General features: G+C 38.6%; 1 protein-coding gene across 1 annotated transcript in view; it reads right to left on the bottom strand.

Annotated features, from left to right (window-relative positions):
• Positions 1-16,372, bottom strand: part of USP3 (ubiquitin specific peptidase 3) — a gene marked incomplete at its 5' end in the record, with an annotated part of 28,203 nt that extends 11,831 nt beyond the window's left edge. Inside the window, 6 exons of the mRNA XM_009582816.1 lie at positions 420-533; positions 1,441-1,523; positions 4,100-4,181; positions 6,461-6,544; positions 13,827-13,958; positions 16,312-16,372. Coding sequence (XP_009581111.1) covers positions 420-533; positions 1,441-1,523; positions 4,100-4,181; positions 6,461-6,544; positions 13,827-13,958; positions 16,312-16,372 — 556 coding nt within the window. The remainder of the gene's footprint in view (positions 1-419; positions 534-1,440; positions 1,524-4,099; positions 4,182-6,460; positions 6,545-13,826; positions 13,959-16,311) is intronic.
• Between the last annotated feature and the right edge of the window lie 9,714 nt (positions 16,373-26,086).

Below are 26,086 nucleotides of genomic sequence, written 5' to 3'. Positions count from 1 at the left end.
CCCTTTGACACTTGCTCAAACAAGCTACTGAATCGCTTACTCTGATTATTTTTTTTTTTTTAATAATATGTTCACTTGCAGACACATCCCCATTACCGTATTTTAGCTGTAATTAAGTAATGTAATGTCTGGAGTACATACAACTAGCACTCCTTAACCTTACTTTAAATGCAGTTACATCAGAAAGCACTGGAGTGTATCCGACTGCTTCCCCCTGCAGCACCAGACCTATATAAGCAAACTGCAAGTGATAGAAGCTGCTTTTTTTTTTTGTATGGCCAACTATTTTTCTATGACACTCTCCCCCCATGAATGATTTTTCTATGATTCTGCAACACTGAAAGCATATAGTAGCTCTACTACCCAAGCATTTCCTGTTTTCCGTAAAGTTCAGTGCTAACAAGGAACATGCAGCTTACACATTGTTATCCCCCTGGCTCCTGGTATGGTAAGTTCGCCTGCCTGCCGTCTTCCCATTCCTCAGCTCCACAGCAGGCAACTCTTTGAAGTAACAGCAAAACTGTTGAATGTTACTACAGAAAAAGGAAAAATGAATGAAATCCTTAAAGGGCAGAGAACAAAGAGAATATTATGTATTCTGGAGCCTGTTCTTTGAAATGCATAAACACAAATTCATGCAGTGATAGAGGATGGCAATCAAGAATGGTTCAAGATACAATAAATACTGTAGCAAATACTCATCTTCTGTAAATAACTGAGCAGATCTGTAAATATCATCATCATCCCAACAACCTGAAACAATTACATTTTGGCTTTACTTTGACTAAGAGATACCATGACAGACGGAGGTATCAGAAGGCATTCCCTAACAAGCCAGACTGCATCTGCGGAGGCGGTTAACTCCACGTCTATTGCCACATACCAGTCCTAACCTCTGCTACCACAGTCCCAGTAATGGAACATAAGAAGCATGTGCCTCAACTCCTGCCAGTGAACCCTGAATGATGGAAAAGAAAATGGAGACCGTTTAGTCCTGTTATAGCCCGACTCAGTAGTCTCCCAGTGAAGAAGGCAAATTCAGAAATGCAAAAGGACAATTACAGAGCAGCAGTGGTCTTGGCAGCAGTGAAATGAGGTCTAACATCTCAGCACTGCAGAAACTCTTCTCCTGCCCGCTTCCATGAGACCCCATCCCTCAAAGCACTGTCTCTGCTTTCACAGGGACCATAAGCATCAACATGTTTCAACACGCTCGGCAATGAAAGGGCAGTATCCTTTTCCACTGAGGATACGGCAGGCTTCCTCTGGAACGCCGCATCACAGGAAGTCCCTCACCCTGCGAAACACAACTTTATGGTACCTGCACACACCCATTCCTGCAAATCCAGGGACACTTTTGTACAGTGGTAACTTGCCAAATTCCCTTGCCTATAGCACACAACCACTCTCACAGAGGCATCGGGAAAGCTTCGGAGGTACCTGAGCGACTGAAGGATTGCATTCATGAAACACGTATTCCCCAGGTTCCGAAGGCCTGTGGCACAAAGGGCAGTGGTGCTTCCCTGGAAATGAGAACGGTTAAGTTAAAGAAAGACTTATCATTGCTCCCTTGATTTCTCCCCCCAGAGCTGTCACTGTTATATCAGCATAGATTTAAACAATAATAAACTACACTGTTTGAAAAGTGCAGTTTCAAAGCCAAAGCAACCACCTCAGCAGCTCAAACTGCCTTGAAGCTCCATCTTGACATGAAACCTGTTTCTTACTCATTCCTGTCAACAGAAACTATAGTACATCTTTTCCTCTGCAAATAAATCTAGAATAGGACGACACAGAGTTAATCACAGGCTTTTACTGCAAAGTATTTGTATGTATATATGTTAAATATTCACACTCCAATAATGTTCAGTGAGAAATGGACAGCAATTTCCCTAAAGTGCCTTTGAAAAATGAAAATACCAATCCTTATCCGTACAGTCCCATCTCTAATACGCACAGTGTGGCACTCTGCAGGTTGTTTTTAAGTCACTAGCACTAGCCTGCTGTCTTGTCTTGGTGGGGTTTTGTGGTGGCCAAGAGGGCTTTTGAAAGACAGACAACAGCATTTATTTGGGAAAGAAACAGACAAGTTAGACTGTGCAAAGAAAAAGCAATGTGTTGAATGAAGAGAAGCAAAATATACACCATTTACAGTCTAGGACTTTCGACAGGTTAGAGCAATGTTACCCACAGATGAGCTTGCTTTTTGCCAAATAATCTTCAGAGTGGGCTGGGAGGAGAGGGAAGAGAAATGTGGACAGTGTTGCATTTATGATTTCTAGAATCCGCAACATTTGGACACATTCCATTGTCTACAAAGTATCACATTGAAAGTTCATCAAATATTTGGGCATTCTTCATTGTTCTAACAGAATTTAAAAGCTAGACTATCTTTTAGTAGTAGTATCTCAAAATGAACATATTACTTGACACCAAAAACTTCATGTAAATCCAGGTTACCAAATACGAATTCAAAGTGTTCCAACAAAACTTTTTTTCCTCCCCAAATCTACCACAAACATCATCTCTGGTGAAGAACTAATGACAGCAGGACATTTGTGTATACGTTTTTTAAAAAAAGTATTATTTACATAAGCAATTTACCAATTCAGTAATAATTGTTTAAGAGAGACCTGTTTTCTAATACAGGAAGAAAACTTTTAAGTACAAACACCACAGTGTCCTTAGCATATTCTTTTCTCACTCTTGCGCAGGGTATTAATGCAAACAGCAGTGCCCTGTCTTTTCTAGATAAGGATCCAATGTGCCCACAATAAAAAGATCATCTGTTGCCACAGGCAATATTCAAGTATTAATAAAACTGAGAAAACAGCACAGACTAAGAATAATAAAAGCAGCATTAAGTTCATGCTTTCTAATTCTGTCTTCTCTGTATCTAAACGTTGCCTAGAATTTTCCTTCTGGTTTTTACTGGCTTTGAGTTTTCCAGACAATGATGCTGTGTGTTGCCAAAAACCCCACTATTTATCCCAGGCCTCCTCAATCACCCCAAGATTGGGGTAATACAGGAAACATACACAGCACATTCAGAGGATGCTAAGTTGACTGTAGGTAGTGCATTTTTAAAGTAACTAAACCCCTACAGACTTTGCAAAACAGCAAGTAACTGCTTTGCTCCCACCCCACCCTCTTATTTCCATTCATACTCCTCTCAAGAACTACTTCTCTTCATAATCGGATAATTGTTCCTCATAGCTGAAGACAGCTATTACTTCAGCTCCCTTTGACTACATTGCTGTCCTGCAGCCCCAAGGGCCAAGGAGGAATAGCTCTGCTGTACTACTCCTTCTGGCCGAGGGTGAAAATGAAGCAGTTGCATACAGCTGGGTCAGTATCCCCCCCCCCTCCCTCCCTAAAATCTGGGAGAAATTATGAAGATTAGAAACTCCCTCAACCCAAACTGTGGAAAACAGAGACATTTGGTTTGGGGCATTCTTTGTCTGGAAGAAACTATGTAGCCCTTCAGCTATCTAGCAAAGGCTGGATCGTCCTCTCCTGGGTGCTATTCTGCAGATGTGAAGTTAAAATAGCAGGAAGATGAGAAATGAGAGTGAGAAAAGCTTTCAGAATAGTCTGCAGTTCCTTTTGAAAGCAAGTTTTACTAAGCTCCTTGAAAAATTTGTTAAAATTTTTTACTTTTTCCTAACGATTACTCTCTTACTCCCCTAGAAAAAGTGCACCTGCTTCTCTGTCTTCTGCACTGTGTAAAAAAAAAAAAAAAAAAAAAACGACAAAAAACCCCTTGTCTGCTCAGAAAAGTCTTATGTCTAGCCCTTATGTACTAGCTCCTTCCGATTCCGCTGATCCCACCAAGCTCAAACTGCCCTGAAGCTCTGTCTTGACACAAAACCCTTCTTAAGCACAGAGAAGCTCAAAGTCTAGGTCAACAGAAATGCAGCAGAATATCAAACATTCTTTTGTGAGAAGGGGCTCTTCTAGGTGTGTGATCAGGAGGTAAGAGAAAGTGCACCAAGCAGAATTTGGGTAACTGATTGTATTTCAAGTCTAGGCCAACTATAAGCCTCAACAGGTTTAGAAAAACCCTTTAAACTCACTGTACCAGATCCGTTGTACTTACATTTACTTTTAATAACTTGCTGTTCAGAGATGAGTTTTCCAATAGTTTTCTTTTCCTATGTCTGTCTGATGTAAAGGCTGAACTGTTGGAAAGTAATTAAAAGAGGTCACTTACTATAAAAACAAAATATTGTGTGAAATGGACAACAGATAATCATCCTAATGCTTAACACTGTGATTACATCTGCCATCAGTTGTCATTAAGACAGCAAAGAGCTTCCCGATTGCAACATGTGCTCTTCATAGTCTTAAAAGAGACTGCATCTCCCTCAGAGTAGACGCACATCCCGTTTCCAACACTAATGTCTGAGTTAATTGCATTAAGTTATGCATGCTACAGTACGTGCCCTGAAGAGTGGCCTTACTAGCATGCTTTTCATGTGAAATATTTATCTTTTTCCTTAATCAAAGGAATACTTAATACAGAATTTTCCATAAAATACTTCTGTGAAAAGAATCATCTAAGCCTTTAGAAAGACAACTTCAAAAAATTAGGGCAAAGTAAAGTTACCAAAAATAAAAAATATCTCGAGTGCTAGCACTTATGTATTATAGCTGACTTCTCTTACTTAAATAAAAATACATGAGGTTATAACATTTGTGTAATACTAATACAAAGTTACAAGAACAATTAGTTATTCTTTTCCACATCACTGGAAATTCTAAGTGGCCCTTCAATTCTAAGTTTATGAATTCTCTCTAATCTAATAGCAAAATCATAACTTGTTCCAGATTTTAGTTTTGGTTTGTTGGGGGGGGGGGGGGGGTCCCTTTTTTTTATTAAAAAACCCGGGGGGGTTTTCAATTTTTTTAATAAAAAAGCCCCCAAAACATTCAAAACCTGCCATTACACACAACGGAAGCCTCCACAGTATCATTTACCTCCCAAAGAGCTAGATCTCCTGGACATTTCTGAAATACTAATGTGCACTTCTCATTATGCTTAAACATCTTTACATCTCACTACACACCTGAGAAGCCCATCAAAAAGAGAACGGAAAATAATGAAAATGTTAATATTACCAACAGAGTAAGTGACACACTTAACGCAAGGAGGATCCAGAGACTTCCCAAAATGATAGCCATTTCTTGGCAGGAGTCCTATTTGAACTCCGGGGCATTCAAATATATTTGGAAGCACTGTATGCACACATACTTCTACTTAGTATTATATAAGATTTCCAAGCAAACCGTGAAAATACTATTTGCTATCTAGCACTGGCCACAGCATCTGCATCACAAAGACTGTAAGATTTGTATCTGTATCAGAAATAGTGTGGCCAGCAGGAGTAGGGAGGTGATCGTGCCCCTGTACTCGGCCCTGGTGAGGCCGCACCTCAAATACTGTGTTCAGTTTTGGGCCCCTCACGACAAGAAGGACAGTAGGAGCGGGTCCAGAGAAGGGCAACGAAGCTGGTGAAGGGCCTGGAGCACAAGTCTGATGAGGAGCGGCTGAGGGAACTGGGGCTGTTTAGCCTGGAGAAGAGGAGGCTGAGGGGAGACCTCATCGCGCTCTACAACTCCCTGAAAGGAGGTTGTAGCGAGGTGGGGGTTGGTCTCTTCTCCCAAGTAACAGCGATAGGACGAGAGGAAATGGCCTCAAGTTGCGCCAGGGGAGGTTTAGACTGGACATTAGGAAAAACTTCATTACTGAAAGAGTGGTCAGGCCTTGGAACAGGCTGCCCAGGGAAGTGGTAGAGTCACCATCCCTGGAGGTATTTAAAAGACGTGTAGATGAGGCGCTTAGGGACATGGTTTTGTGGGCATGGTGGTGTTGGCTTGACGGTTAGTCTCGGTGATCTTAGAGGTCTTTTCCAACCTTAATGATTCTATGATATACTTTCCAGTGGAACAGCGCCAGATAAAGGCAGAGGAAAAACATGTCTCTTCTGTACAATTCCAAGTTCATTTCCATTTCCAAGGAAACCAAACTATGCAATTAATATGAAGACTACTTCCACCTGCATTTTCGCTTCAATTTCTCTGCTCCAGAACTTATTCTGGTTTTGACAAAACTACGATTCTGTTCTAAAAATTCTCTCCCGTTTATATGAAAAAGACAGTAATTATTGGCTAGGTAGCAAGAAAGTTAATCGAAATCTAAATTCCTGTATCAACATACACTGCTTCTACAAGATTCACTGTATAAGAAACAAAACATACGAGATCAGCCAAATCCATTCTTCTGCACCTCTGCTTCTCAGTGATGAAAAGGATATTTAAACATACACAGTATCACACACACAGAAGGACCAAAATATATATATAAAATAAGTATATACAAATAAAACAGAAATACCACTTAAATGATGCAATATTACAAGTCCACCCAAAGCAGTCTGGATGTAAACAAACTACTTACTTTTCCAAGTTCTGTAGGTGCTCTCTGACCTTCTGTACCAGGCCCAGCTTGGTATCATTGACTACAAAATCATCACAGCGATAACTGCAAGAAAAACATTTATCAGAACGTGCAAAGGATTTCAGTGAAGTACTCCAAAACAGTCATGCAAACCTAACATGCGGGAAGGACTGAAGTGATTCAGTGGAAGATTATGAGGGGAATAGGAGAGCACAACACCTACGTACTGAGCTTGGTTCCCTCTGAGAACTACCCCATAGCAAGAGAAGGTACAGGCACTATCTTATTACGTTTTTTTTTCTAGCTCAGTTCTTTATTAGAAACCAGAAGCATGATTTACTGCTTGTCCCAATGCAGAATTCCAGTTCAACAAAAATTCAAACATACAGTGTAACCAAAAGCAGCACTAGTAGACAATCCATAGAAGATTTATCAGAAAAGATCAACTGACATCAGGTAAACAGAATACAAAGTTTTTATTAATGTATAGCGTAAATCAATTTATTTTAATACTGTAAAGCTATCATTAAAACCTGAGGTGCTGAACACATACACACATAACGTAAAGGTTTCTGCTACGGAAAAAAGACCAGGGAAGATGAACTAAGAGATTACATGATTTGTCCAAAGTCACACCAGAAGTCCGTGGCAACTCGCACCTCATGCTTTAACCCCAAATATCACTCAATCTCTCATATAGTTTTTATATATAGAGAAACTCTTATAAAACTTAAGCTAGTATTTTGAGCTTTTTCAGTGTGCAAAAGTAAGTAACTGAGCTCAAAAAGAGAGAGAAGCTGATCTGCCCACTGCCTCAAAGCAAATGTAAAGTGAAGCCAAATCAAAATGGCCTCTCAGCAGAAGCAAGGGTTACAAAAGTCTACAATCCTATTATGTTCTACAAAAATCTCACATTTCCCAAGAAGCAGAGATGTTCATTGTAATTTAATATTCTAACTGTGGGCTTGTAATGCCTCATATAGTGCACAAAGGCAAAGGTTACAGACCATTTCTAAAGGCGGGGAAGAAGGGTCTTTTAGGGAAGGCTGAAAAAAACCCCACACCTTATTTCACTAGTTTTCTGAGTACACGTGAAGAAATGAAAGGAGAAGGTAGCAAAGAAAACTGTCACAAGAAGAACACTGTTGCAAGATGGCATTACTTCTGCTGCTTTGCTGTATTTTAAATCCCTTGATTTTCTCGCCCTCACAAAAAGGGGGAATAGAGGTCCCAGAGTGAAGTGGACCCTCCTACCCATGCTCTTTCTTCCATTTGTGAGGGAAAGACGACACCTGTATACAGGGCAGGGTAGTAGAAAGGGGAGGGGAAGGAAGGACAAAAATCCCTTAAAACCAAGAAACAGAAATGCTGCAGTCAATAAGGAAGCCCAGCCCTGCAGAATCCACACCTGCACGTCAGTAAACCAAGAATTCTGTGCAGCTCCTCGAGTCTCTCTCAAAGGAGGCAGTCAGCGGAGCGGCAGTCTTACTGCTGTGCTCAGGAGCTGCAGATGACATTTCACAGTATTCTTGCAGGGTTAGGTCAAGAACTAGATAACCTATATTCTGGCAAAAGAAACAGGAAGGTAAGAAAAGACTTAACACCACTTGCAGCAGCTCTTTTGAGAACGCTGCGGAAAAAGGGAGCAGAGACTTGTCACAACTTCCCTTCCCCCACATCCCACAAAGGTAACTCAGGTCTGAGGCGGCAGTGTTTATCAGCCCTGTGCTTACTGTGAAGCATCAAATTGCAGCTTCAAATTGTGGCAGGCAACTGAACACTTCCTGTGAAGAAAACTAACTTACTTTGGATATGCTTAATATCAGAACCGTAGCTATTCTCTCCTTTCCCTTTGGCACAGGACTGACTCAAATGCAAAATACATCCTCATCGTCTCAGGTTACTCCTCTACTGGAGCAGCTCCATGCTTCCTAAGCTAATGAAGCTATTGACTTCAGGCACAGCTGGAATTTAAAACATTCTTCGTTGCATAAATCTGCGATGTAGTTCAAAGGCAACAGTATTGCTAGTGTTAATTCAAACACCAAATTCTTGAGGAGACTACAGAGTTGAGAAAGTAAAGGCCCTTGCCACCGAAAGGAGTCTGTACGACCAGTCTTGTGCAGGACCTCTGTTGATTTTTGCCTCTGAGAAGAGAAATTATATACGACTCTCAGGATTTCCAAACACTGAACACAGCAGTTATGGATACTTAAGCAAGATCTAGAAATTATAAAATAGCTATTGCCAGTAACAGACTCTTTTTTTTTTTTCTTGTTAAAAGATTGCCACAGACCTAATTAGTTTGGGAGGGGAAAGAAGTCTGTAAACATGCTTATTTTTCAGCCATGTTTTAAGTAGTCCTATTCAGCTTTATCAGCCACCTACAATTAACCTAATGAAGTGTTCCTGCATTTGCCACTCTCGCAGGACACTACACCTCAAGGACAACCATCAGAGCAAACTACCCAGGCCAGCTTTGGTGAGAGGTAAATATGGTGCAGATGGATACAGTACAGTTTGACTCCTCCTCAATACCAAGGGTGTCCACACCCCCAGGTATACTAGCCCAATTACATTGCTACCTTAATTGTGTAGCTACTAACATTTATGAACAGGGAATGAAAGCAGATGCAAGCTCACTGAAAGCCTCTTTATGGCTAAAAGATGATTTAATACTTGCTCCCATGCCCTAAAAATCATGTTAACCTTATTTTTAGTCTGATCTCACATACCAGTTACATCTTTACATAAAATTGCACGTTAGCACTTTCCCCAAGATGAAGGAATAAAACCAACTAAGTCAGGGTCCTTGCAACAGTGGAAAAGTAATTTTAAGATTCACTTAAAAACAAGACAAGCTTTTTCTATTTCTCTTTTTAATGGGCAGGTTTTTTAAATCACCTCCCTTGCAACACTGAGGATTCAGCACTACTACTAGAAATTACAGCACTACTACTAATCTATTTTGGATAAACAAAGTAAACAGCACAGGAAGTAGTTTATGCTTTAATAGCTCAAAATTTGCTAAGCCTACACACCTTGAAGGTGAACTGCTGAGAGATAACTCCCTGTATGTGAAGCGGCCATTCAAAACAGATGTTTAATATGTGATCCTCAAGATTATCACAAATTAACAATACACCTTCTTGCATACAGCAGTTCTACAATATGCTTTTAACAGCAATTGTACAGAACAAATCCTATACTTCGGGGAGGGTCCCTTATATGGATTAGCACAGTATTTTCCTCTCTATACACTTTCTAATTTTAGCAACTCTGCTACCTCCAAGGCCTGGTCTTTTCTGGCCTCCTTTGCTGCTAAAATGGCAGCAAGCCAGTGAATGTATGCACTGCTCTGGGGAACACTTATGCTTAGTGCTGGCCGTTTCAGTAGGTTACAGAACTTTATGCTATTTTTAAAAGCCTTGATTGGATTTGAAGAATTACAGGACAAGGAAAATTAAGAAAATCCAAGTTTCCTTAGTTGTGCTAACACTTTATATATGATTAAACTCAAGTTTTACTGTCTTGATAAAGGGCTTTTTACCTTCTTTAATTTCCACTGACTACAGAGTGCAAAACAATGGTCCTAAGCAATCTCATTTTCGGATGCTCATGTGCTAGCACAGTAAGTCTGTTTTTTAAATAGAACCACCATCACAAAAAGAAAGATTAAAAAAGAATTGTTTAAAGTCCTTGGCACTTTGTTATTTTTACATCAGCCTGGGTGGGGCGGAGGGGGGCGGGGAACATTAGCACAACCATGTTCCTTTATGAGATAACAAGGAGGCTAATGGGTCAGAAATCTGATCTGCAAGTTGTGTCTGGGATTAAATGAACACGGGAAACATATTATGCAAATACATAAACAGGGGAGCCTTTCTTCTTCTGTGCTAACCAACTGTCTGTGCACTAGCACAGAGAAAACAAATTTACAAGAGTCCTCTTTCAGGAAACCTATTTCTGAAAATAGGCTTCTTACCCATATCGTTTTACTTCTCATGCACAGAAAAACAACCACTACCGAATGCAGGAGAAAGCATCATACGACAGCTTGACAAGAAGAAAGATCTGTACTTCTTGTAAACTCTTTGTGCTTAGTACTTCAGGACTAACTGAAAGGCCGATTACCTCCAAAAAGTGGAATTCACGAGTCTGTTTTTCTCAGTGCTTAGGGTCTCAAACAATTCAGTCTGAAGATTTAGTATTGCATCTACTGTCTCAAAAGTGACCAAAGAATCAAGGAAAGAGTTGTACTTTCATAATAAATAAAAAATTAACATTCTCTCAACTTTTCCACTGTAAAGACTGAACAGGCAAATAGGAGGACATAGAAGAAAGATCAAAACCCTCTAGAAAGCAAAGTGCTAGCTGCCCAATGCTTAATACCTCAAGCATGCCTGTATTTTTCAAAACATTACCAAATTCATAAATACAATAAAAACCTCATCTCAGATTAAAAAAAAAAAAAAAAATTAACCACCGTCCTACCAGAACTGAAACATTTTCCTTTCAAAGCTATGTTGAAAGCTTGTGATCATGTAGAAGAAAACATACACACTTAAGACTTCCACGCTGAAATGCAACTACAGGAGACTGCTTGATCTGGTTTTGGTTTACAGCAAGATTGCATGTGAACTAGAAACAAAATTAAATAAACCATGGTAGCTTCAACAGTCACATATTATTTCTTCCCCGTGGACTGACAAGAATAGCTAAGGCAAACCCTGGACTGTGCTCTCATGACAGCATGAAAGTTCATGACATAGCCAAAGAAAAGCAAAGGATTAAATGCCTTCTGCTTAGAAAAGAGCCCATACAGGCCTGTTCACTGCTACTATCATGCAAGCTAAGGAACACAGTAAATTGGGATCCATAGGATAAAAATGGGACAAGAGTATTCCACTCAACTCTGTGCAGTAAACAAAATTGTAAATAAAAACATAAAAGCCAGCACTGCATCAAAGTATCTCCATTATTTTTACAGTAGAATTAGAATTCAGTTAGTCTTAGGATGGTATTTTCTTGACTTTCAAATTACTGAGATTGCCCACATCTCTAGCATAAAATATTAACCCTTAAATAAAAGTTCACTTAAAAAAACTATCATTGGATAAACATAGCACTGTCTACTGGATTCATGTCTACACTGAAGAAGCTGACAAATAACATTTCAAAATTCAATCTCCACAGTAGCTAGTTACGACTCAAATTCACCCAACTATTTGCATTAACTGGCAAGCACTATTTGATAGCAGCCCCTACGGTACTGTCTGAAATAAAGGGGCAGAAGTTGGTCTGAATGCTTTCTGCTTCATCTTTACTCATGTAAGCTCATTTCCACTGAAAAAATTGGGTGCAATAACAAATCCAGGTATTTTTTTCTGGTTATCAGGTAGGAAAACACTGAAATATCCTAAGTGAAAGCAAAGAGACACTGCTTTTGAAACTTGCTTAGCTTCACATTAGCACAGGAGAGCTATAATTTGCTAGTGAATTATACAGAACAGGAACTCCCCAAGGCAAAGCTCTCTACAATTAGTTCCAGCTCATCCATACATGACTCAGCCTTCTACTTCGATTACAGCAGAAAAGACATCACGCGCTAAACGGCTTCTCATCTGTCCTACCACAAATATGCTGTGAAACACCAGTGAGCTTCCTAAGTGCATACCTATCTGCTCCTCACAAGCATAGTTTGTTTCAGTAATAGATCCCATAGTCCTCAGTTTGGCTGTCATCATTTTGCAATGCCCATATTGGGTTTGGGATAAGGTCAGCAGGGTGCTCTGACCTGCTAGTGTAACTCATCCAGCCTCAGCAAGTTGGGCATGCTATTTGTCATAGCAAATGGAGATATAGTCAAGACTTCAAATACCCTGCTAAAATTCCTCCACACATTATTACCTTCAGAGTGACCAGAAGACAGGTTATACTTCAAACAAAACAAAACGCCACAACGTAGAACTCAGTTGTTAAGAGCATTAATCGGGAGAGTGGAATTAGCTTCCCACAGCTGTTCCAATGCTGGTAACCTGTGCCTATGTGTCACTTAGAAACATTTTATGTTTTCTAATGTTTTCACATAGAGGCAGATAAAAATGATCGTCATTTAAATAAAATGTAAATAGAAGCAAAATCCCCATACATCACAAAGCTACTCAAACCTTTCTTCTATGCTTAACATCCGTATAATTTTTGAGTTGCTCCTAACAAAATTTCTTCAGGTGAGACTACTTAAATGGGATTTTACTTGCAGGGGATAAAAATATTTGTTACAGAAGTATTCCTCATAAAACTGGATACCCAAACTTCAGCAAACAGGTTTTTCTCTGATGAAGTACACAATAGATACCCAATTATTTGAACAAAATACTCATCAGTGGAGCTATATACTCAGTAATGTTACAAGAGCGTTAACACGGATTACCCCAAGATTTGCACTGTTCAAATCCTGCACTGCCACACCACACAAGTAACGACATACATGGGAAACCAGGAAGCTAACAGGAAATGGGGAAGCAGCTGTCAACAGTTTTGCTTAGGGGTGAGGAGGATGGAAGATGCTAAACACACAAAAGCATTGCTTTCAATAGACTTTCAGTCTTTGCTCTCTGAGGAACAAGGAAGATAGGGAACCCGACATTACCCGCATAACTATTAGATCTCCCTAAACAGTGCTCATACCTCACTCTAAGAAACTGATAGAATAAATCAGTTCAGGCCATTCTTCTCTCAAAAGAATCACTTCTGTGATTCTGCTGCTTAATCTTGCCAGAGAGCTGATGCTGCTTCCCAACAGGATCCATCACTTTCCCAAACTCATGCAGGTTGCACCAAATCGCCGAAAGAAAGAAGCCTTTCTTTCACAGTGAAGAAAAAAATTAATATAGGAAAAAAACCCACACAAAACACACACATACACACTTCAAGTTCACATCTCTTGGGCAGGAACTATAGTGTATTATTTTACTTTCTGATATTCTGACAAATAAAGGATATGTGAAAGGCTTACCAATTTGATGGAAGGAGTAACTACAACCAAACAGCAGCCTTTGCAATTAAAAGGTTAGGTTCTCAACATACCCCAAAGCAAACAGAAGCAACTCCAAAGCACATAAATAGCATTTATTTCAAAAAGTTTCTGCTAAGTCATTTGAAAGGCGGGCGTTTAGCCACAACCAGTACTACAATACACATGCAAAAGCAGAGGGTTATTTCATAACTGTTTTTAAACAGCCAGGTCTGGAAATCAAGAGATGAAGTGCTCAAAAACGTGTGTAATAAAATGCTTCACAAGAGTTAAAAGTTTTCACCCTCTCGTATGTAAAAAGTTGTCAAATTACAGCATTTAAACCCTTACCAGTATGTACTGTAACTACTGCAATCCATGCACACAGTATGCTGAACTTTCTCTTGTTTTTCTGTTTTCTTATGATTGGTCATAGGAATCTGTGCATCTTCATAATGCTTTTTTGCATGGCCATTCACATATCTAAAATAAATGAATAACAAAAAAAGTCTTATAGTTTTAAACAGTTACTTAACCAACATTCATTGAAAATAAGAAGAAAAAAGGCAGCCTAATAAGCATTCAATATTTATACAGGCATTAAAATAGGCAATTCACCTGTGTGAAAACATTGGTTGAATTTTCTAACTTTTTACCCCTTTACTCTCCCACGTTGTCCTAATTAATCTCTCCACCTCCTTTAGAGCAACCACAAACTGGCATCTTTGTGCCAAATCCCAGGATCTGGGCCCTGAACAGACTTCACAACTGGGAAAATCGTTAGCTCCCTTTTTCCATACCTGTAATGTGGTTAGTCCTCCATATTGCTTTCCCATATACTTTTCTTACAGCTCTACTTTTTTCTCTACCCAGCACTCATCATGTTTGTGATTACTTTAACAGTGTGCTGACCCCCATATGAAAGCACATCCATGCTAAGCTTTCCCATTCTGCAGCACAATTTAATATTGGAGCATTCTATGTTTTATGAAGTTCATGAATTTGAAAGGCTCTAGGGCGTGGGGTCACATAACTGAAAAAGAAATCTAAAATCTTACAGCTCTTTTGCCGACACAATGAGTGTTTTCACGCTCAAAATTTGAGATCTAGAAAATTAAGCATCTTTAATTAAAAAAGGGTCATTACAAATGCAAGTGCCCTAAGTACCAGCTGAAAATCATTAACACTGAGAAGTGCATGGCCAGACCTCAGACCCTCCTCCCCCATGTCTTGCTTGCTCAACTCAGTAATGCTAACCGGTAGGAACTCGGCACATGCTCCACATGAAGGTCTTTGTATTCTACACTTGTTCTCACGTGCAGGTGTAAACAATTCTGCTAACGCAGCTGTGCTAGTTAGGCACAGGGTTACCAACATCGCTGGACTGGGAGAATCCTGCAGCAATTATGTCATAACCCGAATGAGACAGTTGTGCTTGCAGGTGTTGGTTTTCTGCCTAACAGTGCAAATGACAGGTTTATAAAGCTATGCTCCCGCCAGAAATGCTCTGCTGCTATAACATGGTCAGTAATGTTCCCAACTCTAACCTGGGGGATGTACTTCAAGTGAAGATCTGAAAAGCTCTATTTCTCTACCTTTAATTTCAAATGTTATCTGAACAGAAGAATATGCTGTGTGCTTTCATGATCAAAAGTGCTCCCATTACAAGGTATATTACATTTTTCTCATTCAATTATTTTCCATTCTAAGGATGGGAGCAGTTTGAAAAGTCAAAACAAACTGCATAAATAACTGACTCAATGTCTACTAACTGCACACAAGAAAGGTCATATGTGGACAGCAATAATATTTTTTTTTAAATCGGTAAAATATTCCAAACTATTTATATCACACCATCACATAACATGAAGTAGTTCCCCCTCTCTTAGCTCTCACCAAGTATAAATTTATAAAATAAATGAATAAATAAAAAGTGAAAAAAAGGGTTTTGTGCTGAAAACTCTGAGTAAGAGACATTATTAAAATTGTGGCACTTACTGCTAGCCAGATCAAAGAAACAAAACCTGGAGTTTATTGAGCCCATTTTAAAAGACAAAGTCACTAAGTTTAATGATGCTTTTCCAGAATAAAAGCAGACCAGCACAGATGCTACCCTACAGATGAAAAACATGTTCACATCTCAGATACTGTCTAAGTGTCAACACTAACTGCATTCTCATTAATATGTGCATCTCAAACACTTATGTAGCAGCAGATTTTCTACAATTATCCTGGCATATAAATAACAGCATTGACTGTATCATTCCTCTACAAATTCTTTTGGTGTACCTTCAACTAATACAGACAAAAAACAGGTGTACTCTGAAGGAATTCTGGTGGTAGCTAGTCCTTATATGTTATGGCAGTAACTTTGTTCCAAAACTACGCTACATTTAAGGTATTTTCTGTCTAAGCTGGACAGTTGCTATTTTTCTCAAAATAACCTGTGCCAACTTTGGATTTGTGGGTTTCCAAGAATTCTTATTGTTTAATCTTATTACAATAGAAACATCTTTTACTGAATGGAACTTTACAATAATCCACTGAATTAGTAGTTCTCCAGGCACTTTTTGAGCTGAGCAATCACATTCACTGTACACTTTCCTTTTAGGAAAAAAAAAAAATGATGTTGAGTATAATCTCTGGACTCTTATAAGGCAGCAAAGAAGTGTGTTCAGTATAAACACACAATGTTAAATGAGACCATGAAAGGTTTATTTCAGGGAATTATAAAGGCATTCAGGAAAATTTTGAATGAACTGCCTCAGAGTTGAGCAACAAAGAAAAAAGATAAAGGTCTGATTAAAAGATTTGCACACTAAGACTTTGTACCCACCTTCCACAATGGACACTTGAGCACGTCAGACAGACCCACGGACTTTTATTTGACCGGCACACTATAAAAGATTTTTTAAAAAAAAAAAAAAAAAAAAAAAAGTCAAATGAATTGGCTTTGAAATTACAGTTGTATAACACATCCTGAGTGCTAGCAATAGCTCTACTACTCCACCTTAGCCGCACAGTTATATAAAATAGCCACTCATGTTCATTAACCTATATTAGGGACTAAACTAACAGACTGAAGAACTATTGACACTAAAGCACATTAGCCACCTTCTGGCTTGGGTTTTAGTCGCAGGCTACACATTTACTTGTTACTTTCCATGAAAAATTTAAATTTTTTTGTTTGTACTACATCCACATGAGGTCTACTTGATTTTGAAATACAATACAGAAATAACAGAAGCAGAAACACTGGCAAAGTTTAAAAAACCTTTCTTTTGGCTTTTAATAAGGCAGTCCACCAAACACAGGGAAAAAAGCCACAGCACTTCACTTCTGTTTCATAAAACTAGTTATACAAGAAGCCATTTTAAAGAAGATATCACAAGAAAGCCTGGCAATCTGGTAAGAAGCACACGGAATAAATTACTGTGCAATGCATGATAATATGCACCATTTATACAATACGTGTTCCTATGCTGCAGTGCTGGTAAAGGCTTTATCCATGAAGATTTTACCCTCTCAGTCACGCACAAGAAGCTGAAAGGTTAAAATGCAACACAGTTCTGTGCTTCGCAATCCATTCAAGACACCAGAAGATGTTACCTAATTTTTTAGCTGTCTTCTAAGTCTAGAAAACTTAAATTAAATAAACATGGATGTTTTTAAGCTAAAAGGCTTAAAGGGAAAAAACAGCAGATACTAGAAAATGATGAAACACCATCTCAGGGTAGAGTCATAGAAATGGGATATTCCAACTCCTACCCCAACCCAGTGGCAAAGTCTGCAAATTCAGAATAGAAACAAAATCTCAATAAATAACCCATATAGGCAGAACACAGTAAAACAGGCAAGCAGAGCAAAATTTCCATTAGGCAAGTCAAGAAAATGTATATACATCTTTATAAACAATAGCAATTTTGGAACTATAACTAAATCGATATTGAACTCTCAAATTTTGAGAGTAATTCCAATTTGGATCATATCATTGAAGGAGGGATGCTATGATATACAATGCTTAGATTTGAATAAAGTAAAACTTTTAACAACTACACATTACCACAGAATTTACAGAAATAGCATTACACTTTCAAATACCCAACTAAAACGATGAGAAAAGAAAAATGAATTGCTAACTGCACTTCTGCAAGGGCAGAAAACAATTATAAAAAGACGACTTCAATTATCCCAAAAACACAAAAGGGTATGATGCCACCTAATTTTTCTACACACTATAAATAACTGCTTCTTGGAGCAGCGAGTCAAAAGAGTCACAGAGGAAAAATACGACATCAAGAACACGAGGGTCTGTGAGGCCAGGGGGAAGAAGGGACAAAGAGAAAAGGATTAAATCCTAGCATACATGTAAATTATTTATATTGCTATTTATTGTGGAAAAGCTTGAGAACAGCCTTCCCTGTCTGGAGTCACACCTTAGAGAAAGGAACTGGGGAAACTGAAGCACGCACAGAAGCTGCTCCAGGGCAGGATCACCTGAGCAGGCTAATTCAGGACTAATTTGCTGTCTAGCAAAACTCAAAAATACGTTCACCAAGCTACAAACCATGGTACATATCAAACTGTTAAGATCAAAGACTATCAGAGAAAACTAAGCTAACAAAAGTGAAAGAAGTTTCTTTATCAAATTAAATGCTAATTAAAAAGAAAAAGCAAGGAGGGAGTCAATTTTTAATTGAGAGAGAAGTGACTAGCTTAGCTGTTTAGAAGAGCTAATATACTTTTCAGCCATTAGATTTCACCTTTTTATTTAAATCAGATGGAAAAATAATCTAGCTAACACTGCTTCTTAAAGAATTGTTTTCTGGATTTGAATTCATTATTACAAATAGTTGTTCTATTTCAATTCACAGGCCCAATCCAAGGAATGTTTAAAACTAAGAATTTTACTATGTTCACTGGAAAAAAAGCACATTCCACAGAAATATTATTTGAAGTAACTACTTGAAACTCTTTAGTAAAGACCCCAGAATTGTTTTCTTAAACTGCCGCAATTATTCCTTTACTTGAGAAACACATTTTCTCACATGTCTCAGTTTTCTGGTTTTGGTTTTCCAAAAACAAATTTTCCTATTTCTAAAGTTGATGGGTTCCCACAACTGTGATGGTAATCTTGCACTAGATAGAGGACCGCCAGGTAGAGCTGTTTTGGCTTACATTTCAAATTAGAAAAGTGGAAGAAGTTTGTCTCATTTGACCAAAATGTTATCAAGAAAACCAACATCAGTTAAAAACGGGCTAAATGGACTATCGGTCTAACTTCATACAATTTTATTTTCCTGAATTACACAAATTGAAAGGTAAAAATTAACCAGAAGGAAACAGAAGCCAAAACCATTCATGCACTTAAACACACATTAAGTACTGCATGAACAAACCACTACCCTACACTCTCCTTGCCAGGAACATAGAATCATAGAATCATTAAGGTTGGAAAAGACCTCTAAGATCACCGAGTCCAACCGTCAACCCAACACCACCATGCCCACAAAACCATGTCCCTAAGCGCCTCATTTACACGTCTTTTAAATACCTCCAGGGATGGTGACTCCACCACTTCCCTGGGCAGCCTGTTCCAAGGCCTGACCACTCTTTCAGTAAAGAAATTTTTCCTAATGTCCAATCTAAACCTCCCCTGGCGCAACTTGAGGCCATGACACAGTCTTCCTAGCATTAAAATCCCAGCAGAAATCTCCCACTTTGAAATAACATTTTTGCTTTCACTATGTTATCATCCATGGACAGAATTAGTTCTCAACTAGTAGGTCAAAGCATTATGATGCAAACTATTATTCTTACTTTCCACCACGTACCAGACAATTACAATTTCACATTCAGGTATTTTAAATACCGGCACTGCTTGCTTGTCAAGTGTTAAATTATACTGAAGTAGTGCTCACTCTGCAGAGTTCACATCAGGTTTAAGTGTTCTGCACAAAGCCAGCAAACAAGTCCACCAGCTCCGCACAATGCCAAAAAATACTGTCCACTAAAATGTTCCATCTTGCATATCAGGGAATAAGAAAAGGTGGCTCATTTGTTTGCTTTAACTTTTAGGAAGAACTTTGCTCCAATTGCCTCACATTAGAAATGCGTAGTTTATCTTCTGCACAAACATCTCCTCCCACAAATAACATGGAAGTGACTCCCACTAAGATTAAACACAGAAGCCAGTATAAAATTTGTGACCTACAGTTGCTCTGTTCTAAGAGGATTACACAACTGATTTTTTTAAAGGTTGCTGAAGATTGCATTCTGTACTTCTCTGAAATGCAGATACCTGCATTAAAGCTTGGCTCTCTAGATATTCCTCAATTCAGATCTTGAAGCAGTTACCGTCTGTTACTTACTATTAATAAATTAGATTAGGCGAGGAGCTTCAGGCATTAGTCAGGACTCTAACAAGACAGGCACCATGGAATGCACAGCAAAAGTAGAGTCTCTGCCCTGGACTGCTTATAACCTAAATCAAAGGTAGACAGTTTGGCTTCATCTGTAAAGAAAGTGCACGTTTTTCCTTTCAGATGTGGTACTGACATGAAGGCACTAAGCTTAAAAGTAGACCAGAAGCAAGAGAGACAGATCCACAGCAAATCTCTTCTCAATTCAAAGCACATTACACGGCCCTGGAACTTGGCCCTTAAAACAGACTTGGGTGTTCAAGACTTTCAGGTCAGACAGTTACACAGAATCATGAGGAAAGACTCTCAGACCTATTTGTACAGGTACAAATGTCTTCCCTCAATAATCAGTATACCAACAGGGATTTGGGTTTTTATTTTTGTAGTGCTATTTAAAAAAAGAGGAGGAGGGGTGCACTACATTAGCACCCCCTACTTTGGAATAAAGTTACAACATTTAACAACAAACATCTTAACCACATTTTAAAAAACCTTCATTATCTGTGTTCGTTAGACCTTATTTAGTGGTATACAGGCTAAGCAACACTGGCTGCTTTCTCAGCTTGAACTAAAGTGGCTACCGCAACAGTTACCAACTGCCTCATTTTGCTATTATTTTTAGAATAGCTTCAAGTGGTTAGGCAAAGATGCTACTAACATGTCAAAAGAAAAGAGAAAGCAAATGTGCAATGCTACAATGTTGTCTGAAGCAGTAAGTCATTTGCCACTTAACATCAATATCAGCTTATTGAAGCTTAGAAACATAATTTTTCATAGGAAGGGGAAATACTATCCTTTACAGAATGATTTCTCTAAGTGAAAGCTGAACACTCATTTGTTATACAGCTGACAAAGCCCTCTGTAAATGAAGAGGAGTATCAATCCGTCCCCAAGAGAGCAAACAATTGAACAACCACTACATACAGACTCACACATAACTATGGGAACATTCAGACAAGTCCCTCCCCCTTCAGCTTCCACTTTCTGTAAATCATCCTGATAAATAATCAAGTTATGCCAAGTAGAATGAGTAAGATATGGCTAATCAGTTTGGCACTCTCATCACAGGGCCCCTACCCCATCTTACCCTCATGATCACTCAAATAGGTATTTCTGAATCTTGACTTTTTTTTTTTACTTATTGAAAACTGACTCCAAGTGCACTCTTGTGAAACATGAACGCTCCTGGCAAACACTGTATTCCTTACAGAACAAAGCTGCAGATTTCCACTGCAGGAAAGCTACAACTACGTAAAAGTATACAAACAACCTGTGAAACTAATAGTTTTGTTTAAATAGCACACTGCATAATTTAGAAACTGGCACAAGAAAAAAGAAGCAGGAAGAGGAGGAGACAAACAGGAAGCAGCTTCTGTAAGGCAGCCAAGCTAAGAAACCTGCAAGATACAGTGTCCACCCGAGATCTGGCAGTAGTGCAGCCATGTGATCAATGCAAACCGGCGACTTCGCCAGTCACAGGAGCACAAGTGACCTGAGGCCATAGCTACTACAGAACTGTGCTTACATCCAAGTTTTAAAATAGTCCTTTATTACATCACTAAAGAAAAGGCCACAAAATATCAGCATAGTAAGAGCAATACTTTGGTCCTTCTGTTAAGAGCACGTTGAATGGAAACAAGATTAGGGTCATTAAACTATTTACAATAGTCTCCAGAGCCTTTAGAAAACGGCCTGGACTTTGTTCTCAAAAGGAACTGTACCAACACTTGTATAATTATATAGTTAAACTACAATAACATAATGACCTGCACAGAAACATCTTTGGACTAAGATCCCTTTTTTCAGTTCGGTTTATGTTGACATAGTAGGTCAGCTACACTGATACAAGCTAAACTGAAAAAGGCCACTGTTACTCCACTCAGCATCTGCACAAGGAACAATATTTACATAGTTGTGGCTGCACCGGTATACTGATACTGTGCTGAGCAAACTGTCGCACAAACATAAGCACTTGGTGACAAACACATATATATGCTACATATGTATAGCATGTTGTATGTGTACCATGTATACACATGCTATATGTATGCATGTGTGTATACACACACATATATGTGCATATTAAAAAAAAAAAGAAAGAATACTGTTGTTCTAGAGAAATAGACTTACTTTTCCTTTCCCATACCTTCCCATACCTTTAACTTCATTTTGCCTAACAATCCCTCAGTGCCTTTTTTAATTAAGATTCGGTAGCAGGACAATGTTACTTTACATTTTGCTCCTACAAGAACTTGACAAATGCAGCAAAAAAGAACTGGGCAGTCTCCATTAACAACATGTGAAAAAAAAAAAGAAGCAACAATCTGCTTTCCAAAAATGTGCAACCCCTGCTCTGTGAAACATGATCCTTCTGTCTATGACACATCAGGCCTCAGGAATCAGACTAAATGCTGCCTCCTCCAAAGATTTGGAAGTAAAGGTGAGGGAAACTTGCATGCAAAAAATCCTGGGAAACGACCACAAGTGGTGGGAATACAAAACTCTGCACAAACATTTAACCAAAATTACACAAACCCCTTTAGTAATAACATCTCAAATGCAAAGTTTTTCAGTCACGGGATTCAGAGCATTGCTCAGAGAGCCCACTTCCATTTTACAGACTGAAAAATGGAGAATGAGAGATCAAATAATTTAGCAAAAGAATTTTAAGTTTATCAGCATAGATCAGAACTGAGCCTACTAGCCCTAACACCTTAGTCCTTTATGTCATTTTACTTGCAGGCAAGGGTAAGACATGCCAAAACCCAGCACTCTTCATGAAACTTTTAAGGTGACTTGCCAAAACAGCTCTGAATTAAACACCTAAAACTTCCCATATGCAATATACAAGAAGTATCAGGCATCTGAGAGAGTCACCCATGAAAACCAGTATTCTAAGTACGGAATTGCTCAAGTTATTAGCCTATGAGAAATATCAAGGACACAAACGTGTTGGATGTTGTCCCTTCTCTGGGCTTACGTGCTGCGGTTGCAAAAAGGCTCTGCCCACCACTGGAATTTACAGCTCTGGAACTCCCTCTGGATGCAAGCACATCATCTTTCAAAGACTGAATAAATCAGCTGAGGAGTTTTCTCCATGCAATACCCACTCAAGATGTGAATGCCTCAGGTTTAATGCACACACCTCCTACCCTTGGAAGACCTTCCTTCCAGACTACTCCTAAGTGCTGAGGGAGGACCAACATTTCCTTCTGTTAAAGATGGCACTTCCCATGAATAAGTAGTTATTCAGGGGAACAGCGAGAAAAAGCAAGAGAGAGTGCCTAGCATTTACAGCTTTTACGTAGGTTGCGGTTTCCACAGCAATGAATATCCATGCATTCTACATTCGATAATCCACCAGATGAAACATTCAGTTGTTAGAACTGAGACTGGAACCAAGGATTTTCCACTTACAATGAACTGTCCAAATCACAACATTACAGAGCCATGTGCACTCTTTTCTTCTGGCCCATAAACTCAGTTATAAACCAGCACATACAATAATGTGTGCCCCAGCTTCTCAGGGCAAAAATTAGAAGTCTTACTCCTCACGGAACATCACACAAGACTGCAGGACATCTGGGTATGTGCAGAATCGGACACCCTGGCACTGAAAAAACACTTTATTAGCAGAATCAAAGAAGCCTAAAAAAAAATAGGTGTCCTCCAAGGTAAGTCAGTATTTTTAGAGGCGACATGTAAAAATTTGTAACAGGCAATATAAGTTACTTAGTACTAAGTACATATGTATTAACACAACCGACCATGTTCCCAGTTTTTGACTTCGCATTCTTTTGTGTATTTAAAAAAGCAGTTTCTACAAGCATACATGCAAGCTTTATTATCTGACCCTATTGTCTGTTTACATTCAGGAGGAATCAAAAATACTGAAATGAGTATCTCAATTAAACATGTTGGTAAAATCCTAAGACAGGGCAGGCATTAACAGAAGCACACTAAGTCCAAGCAGAATGGTAACATTATTTTATAATCTAGCGCTAGGTTCCACAACTTAAATACTGAGTTAAACGACTATGGTTGTTGATTGGGGTTTTTTTGGTTTGGGGTCATTTTCGGGGGCTTTTTTTGTTGTGTTTTGGGGTTTTTTTGTGGGGTGGGGGGGTGGCAGGGGGTGGGGAGTGGTGTGTTTAAACTGTATACACATCTGGTAAAAGTATCTGCTCTACATTTTAAGAACTTAAGGCTAGTCAATTCCAGATGAGTAACTGTAATGAAAACCAGGTGACTGAAAAAGGAAGTAAATGTTACAAGAGTATTTTTTAAACCTTTGAGTAGGCTAAAGCCCCATTCTAGACAGAGAATGCAGGAAAAAGGAACGTTATAGGCTTTGAAAACTAGAGACATGTTCTACACCTTACTTACAAGCCAGCTGTTTTACTCTTTAGGTTTTAAAGAGTATTCTCATTTGTTTTCAAACTTCATTTCATATAAAGCTCTTCTTTCTATCCTACCCTCAGCCCCATTACAAGAAGTTCATAAATGGACTGAACTTGTTCTAAACTGTTTGATATCAGAAAAACAAATATTCCACTTAACAATATTTTACATAAGTTTCATTTGTTAGACATCTTTATTGCCTATTTTAGAAAAACAGCATTCTAGTCAAAACGAAACCAGACAGAAGAGGAAATGGTTTTTAATTATACTATCTAAAATGTTTTGTTTTAAAATCAACTAACACCCACATACTAGAGGAAAAGATAAGAAAAGATGAGATTTAAATTACATTTAAGTCAAAGCAGGAGAATTTACAAGGAAGCAAGTTTCCTGGTAAGCATTACTAACAATACAAAAATGTTAACCATTCTTTCAGTGTTTCATACCCTCATTACAAAGAGATGCACAATGAATAGAAGTCTCAACAGTATCAAGTCTTAGCCTGACTCAAATCACATTCAAATGTAAGAGAATTCAAACAGACTCTGAAGAACATTGAAAGAAAGAAAGAAACAAACAAACTACCCTCACCTTACAGCTATGGGAAAAAACCAGTTATTTCTTCTGCTATTATCTTTCAGCCAAAACCAGGAAGATGAAGTTTTTAGTGAGAAAACAGTAAGTCCTTTTGTGATAGTGAGTGAACTTATGAAATCAACTAATATTTGTGCTCATGCATAACTGTACATGTGGTTTCCTCCTCTTTGTCACTAAATAAAAGCACTGCTCAGTCTCATACAAGAAATTTCACAGACGGTTACAGTGAACCACTCTATTACAACAGAAAACCATATATAATTCAGACATACTAAACAACAACTGAGTAAGAAAGTAAAACACAGGTACGTGAACGATTTTTCATAGAATAAATAGGTCATTGAAGCCCCCAACACATTCATAACATTGAAGAATGTTTGTCAGAGAACAATGTGATTAACTTCATCTGCATGTAATTCACCTCCCCAGTTAGGCTCAACCACATTGGCTTACAGTTCGGTATTTTGATTATGCAATCAGAATTTCACACTGAAAAACTTGGAACTTAATAAATGCATGCTTTTTTATCTGCCTATATTCTTAATCCGGTAGGGGAGAAGCAAACAGGTAGGCAAGGAAAACTTTTAACCAGTGTAAACAGACATGTCAGTTCCTGCGGAAGTGGTTGAACGAACCAGGGGGATGAGGGAGAGGGCAGGAGGGGGAAAAAAGGTGCAAATCCAAAGTCAGATCACCTCTAGCAGTAATATACAAAGACACACAGAGCATGCTGTGCTGCTTCTTTTGTTATGCTAAAGACATAAGGTCACTTAGCACTACCAATCACACACACAGATGCTTAGCTCTCGGCCTACAGTAGTGCCATATTTTTTGGTAATTTAGTCTTTCTATATGTCAAGTCAAACTTTAGGTCAAGAAATGTCAGCGGTTGGTCTTTCTGCATATACCACATAAATCACATCCTACCACAGTGCGAAAACATGCATTACTAAAAAAAAAAAAGGGGGGGGGGAAGAAAAAGAAAAAAAAGGAAAAAGGAAAAAGGAAAAAGAAAAAAGGAAAAAGGAAAAAGGAAAAAGGAAAAAGGAAAAAGGAAAAAGGAAAAAGGAAACACATCAGTAGCAGGTTTATTTTACTGAACAACCATGGCCAAAAGCATTTTTTAAAAAATTATTGCCCCTATTTCTCCTTTACATTCTAAAAACAATTTCTAATGGTTTGGCTACTTTG

This window comes from Fulmarus glacialis, unplaced genomic scaffold (genome assembly GCF_000690835.1).
Source record: "Fulmarus glacialis isolate BGI_N327 unplaced genomic scaffold, ASM69083v1 scaffold14887, whole genome shotgun sequence".
Classification (NCBI taxonomy): domain Eukaryota; kingdom Metazoa; phylum Chordata; class Aves; order Procellariiformes; family Procellariidae; genus Fulmarus; species Fulmarus glacialis.
The sequence above is the reverse complement of the archived record's forward strand: the minus strand, read 5'-3'. Positions and strand labels throughout refer to the sequence as shown.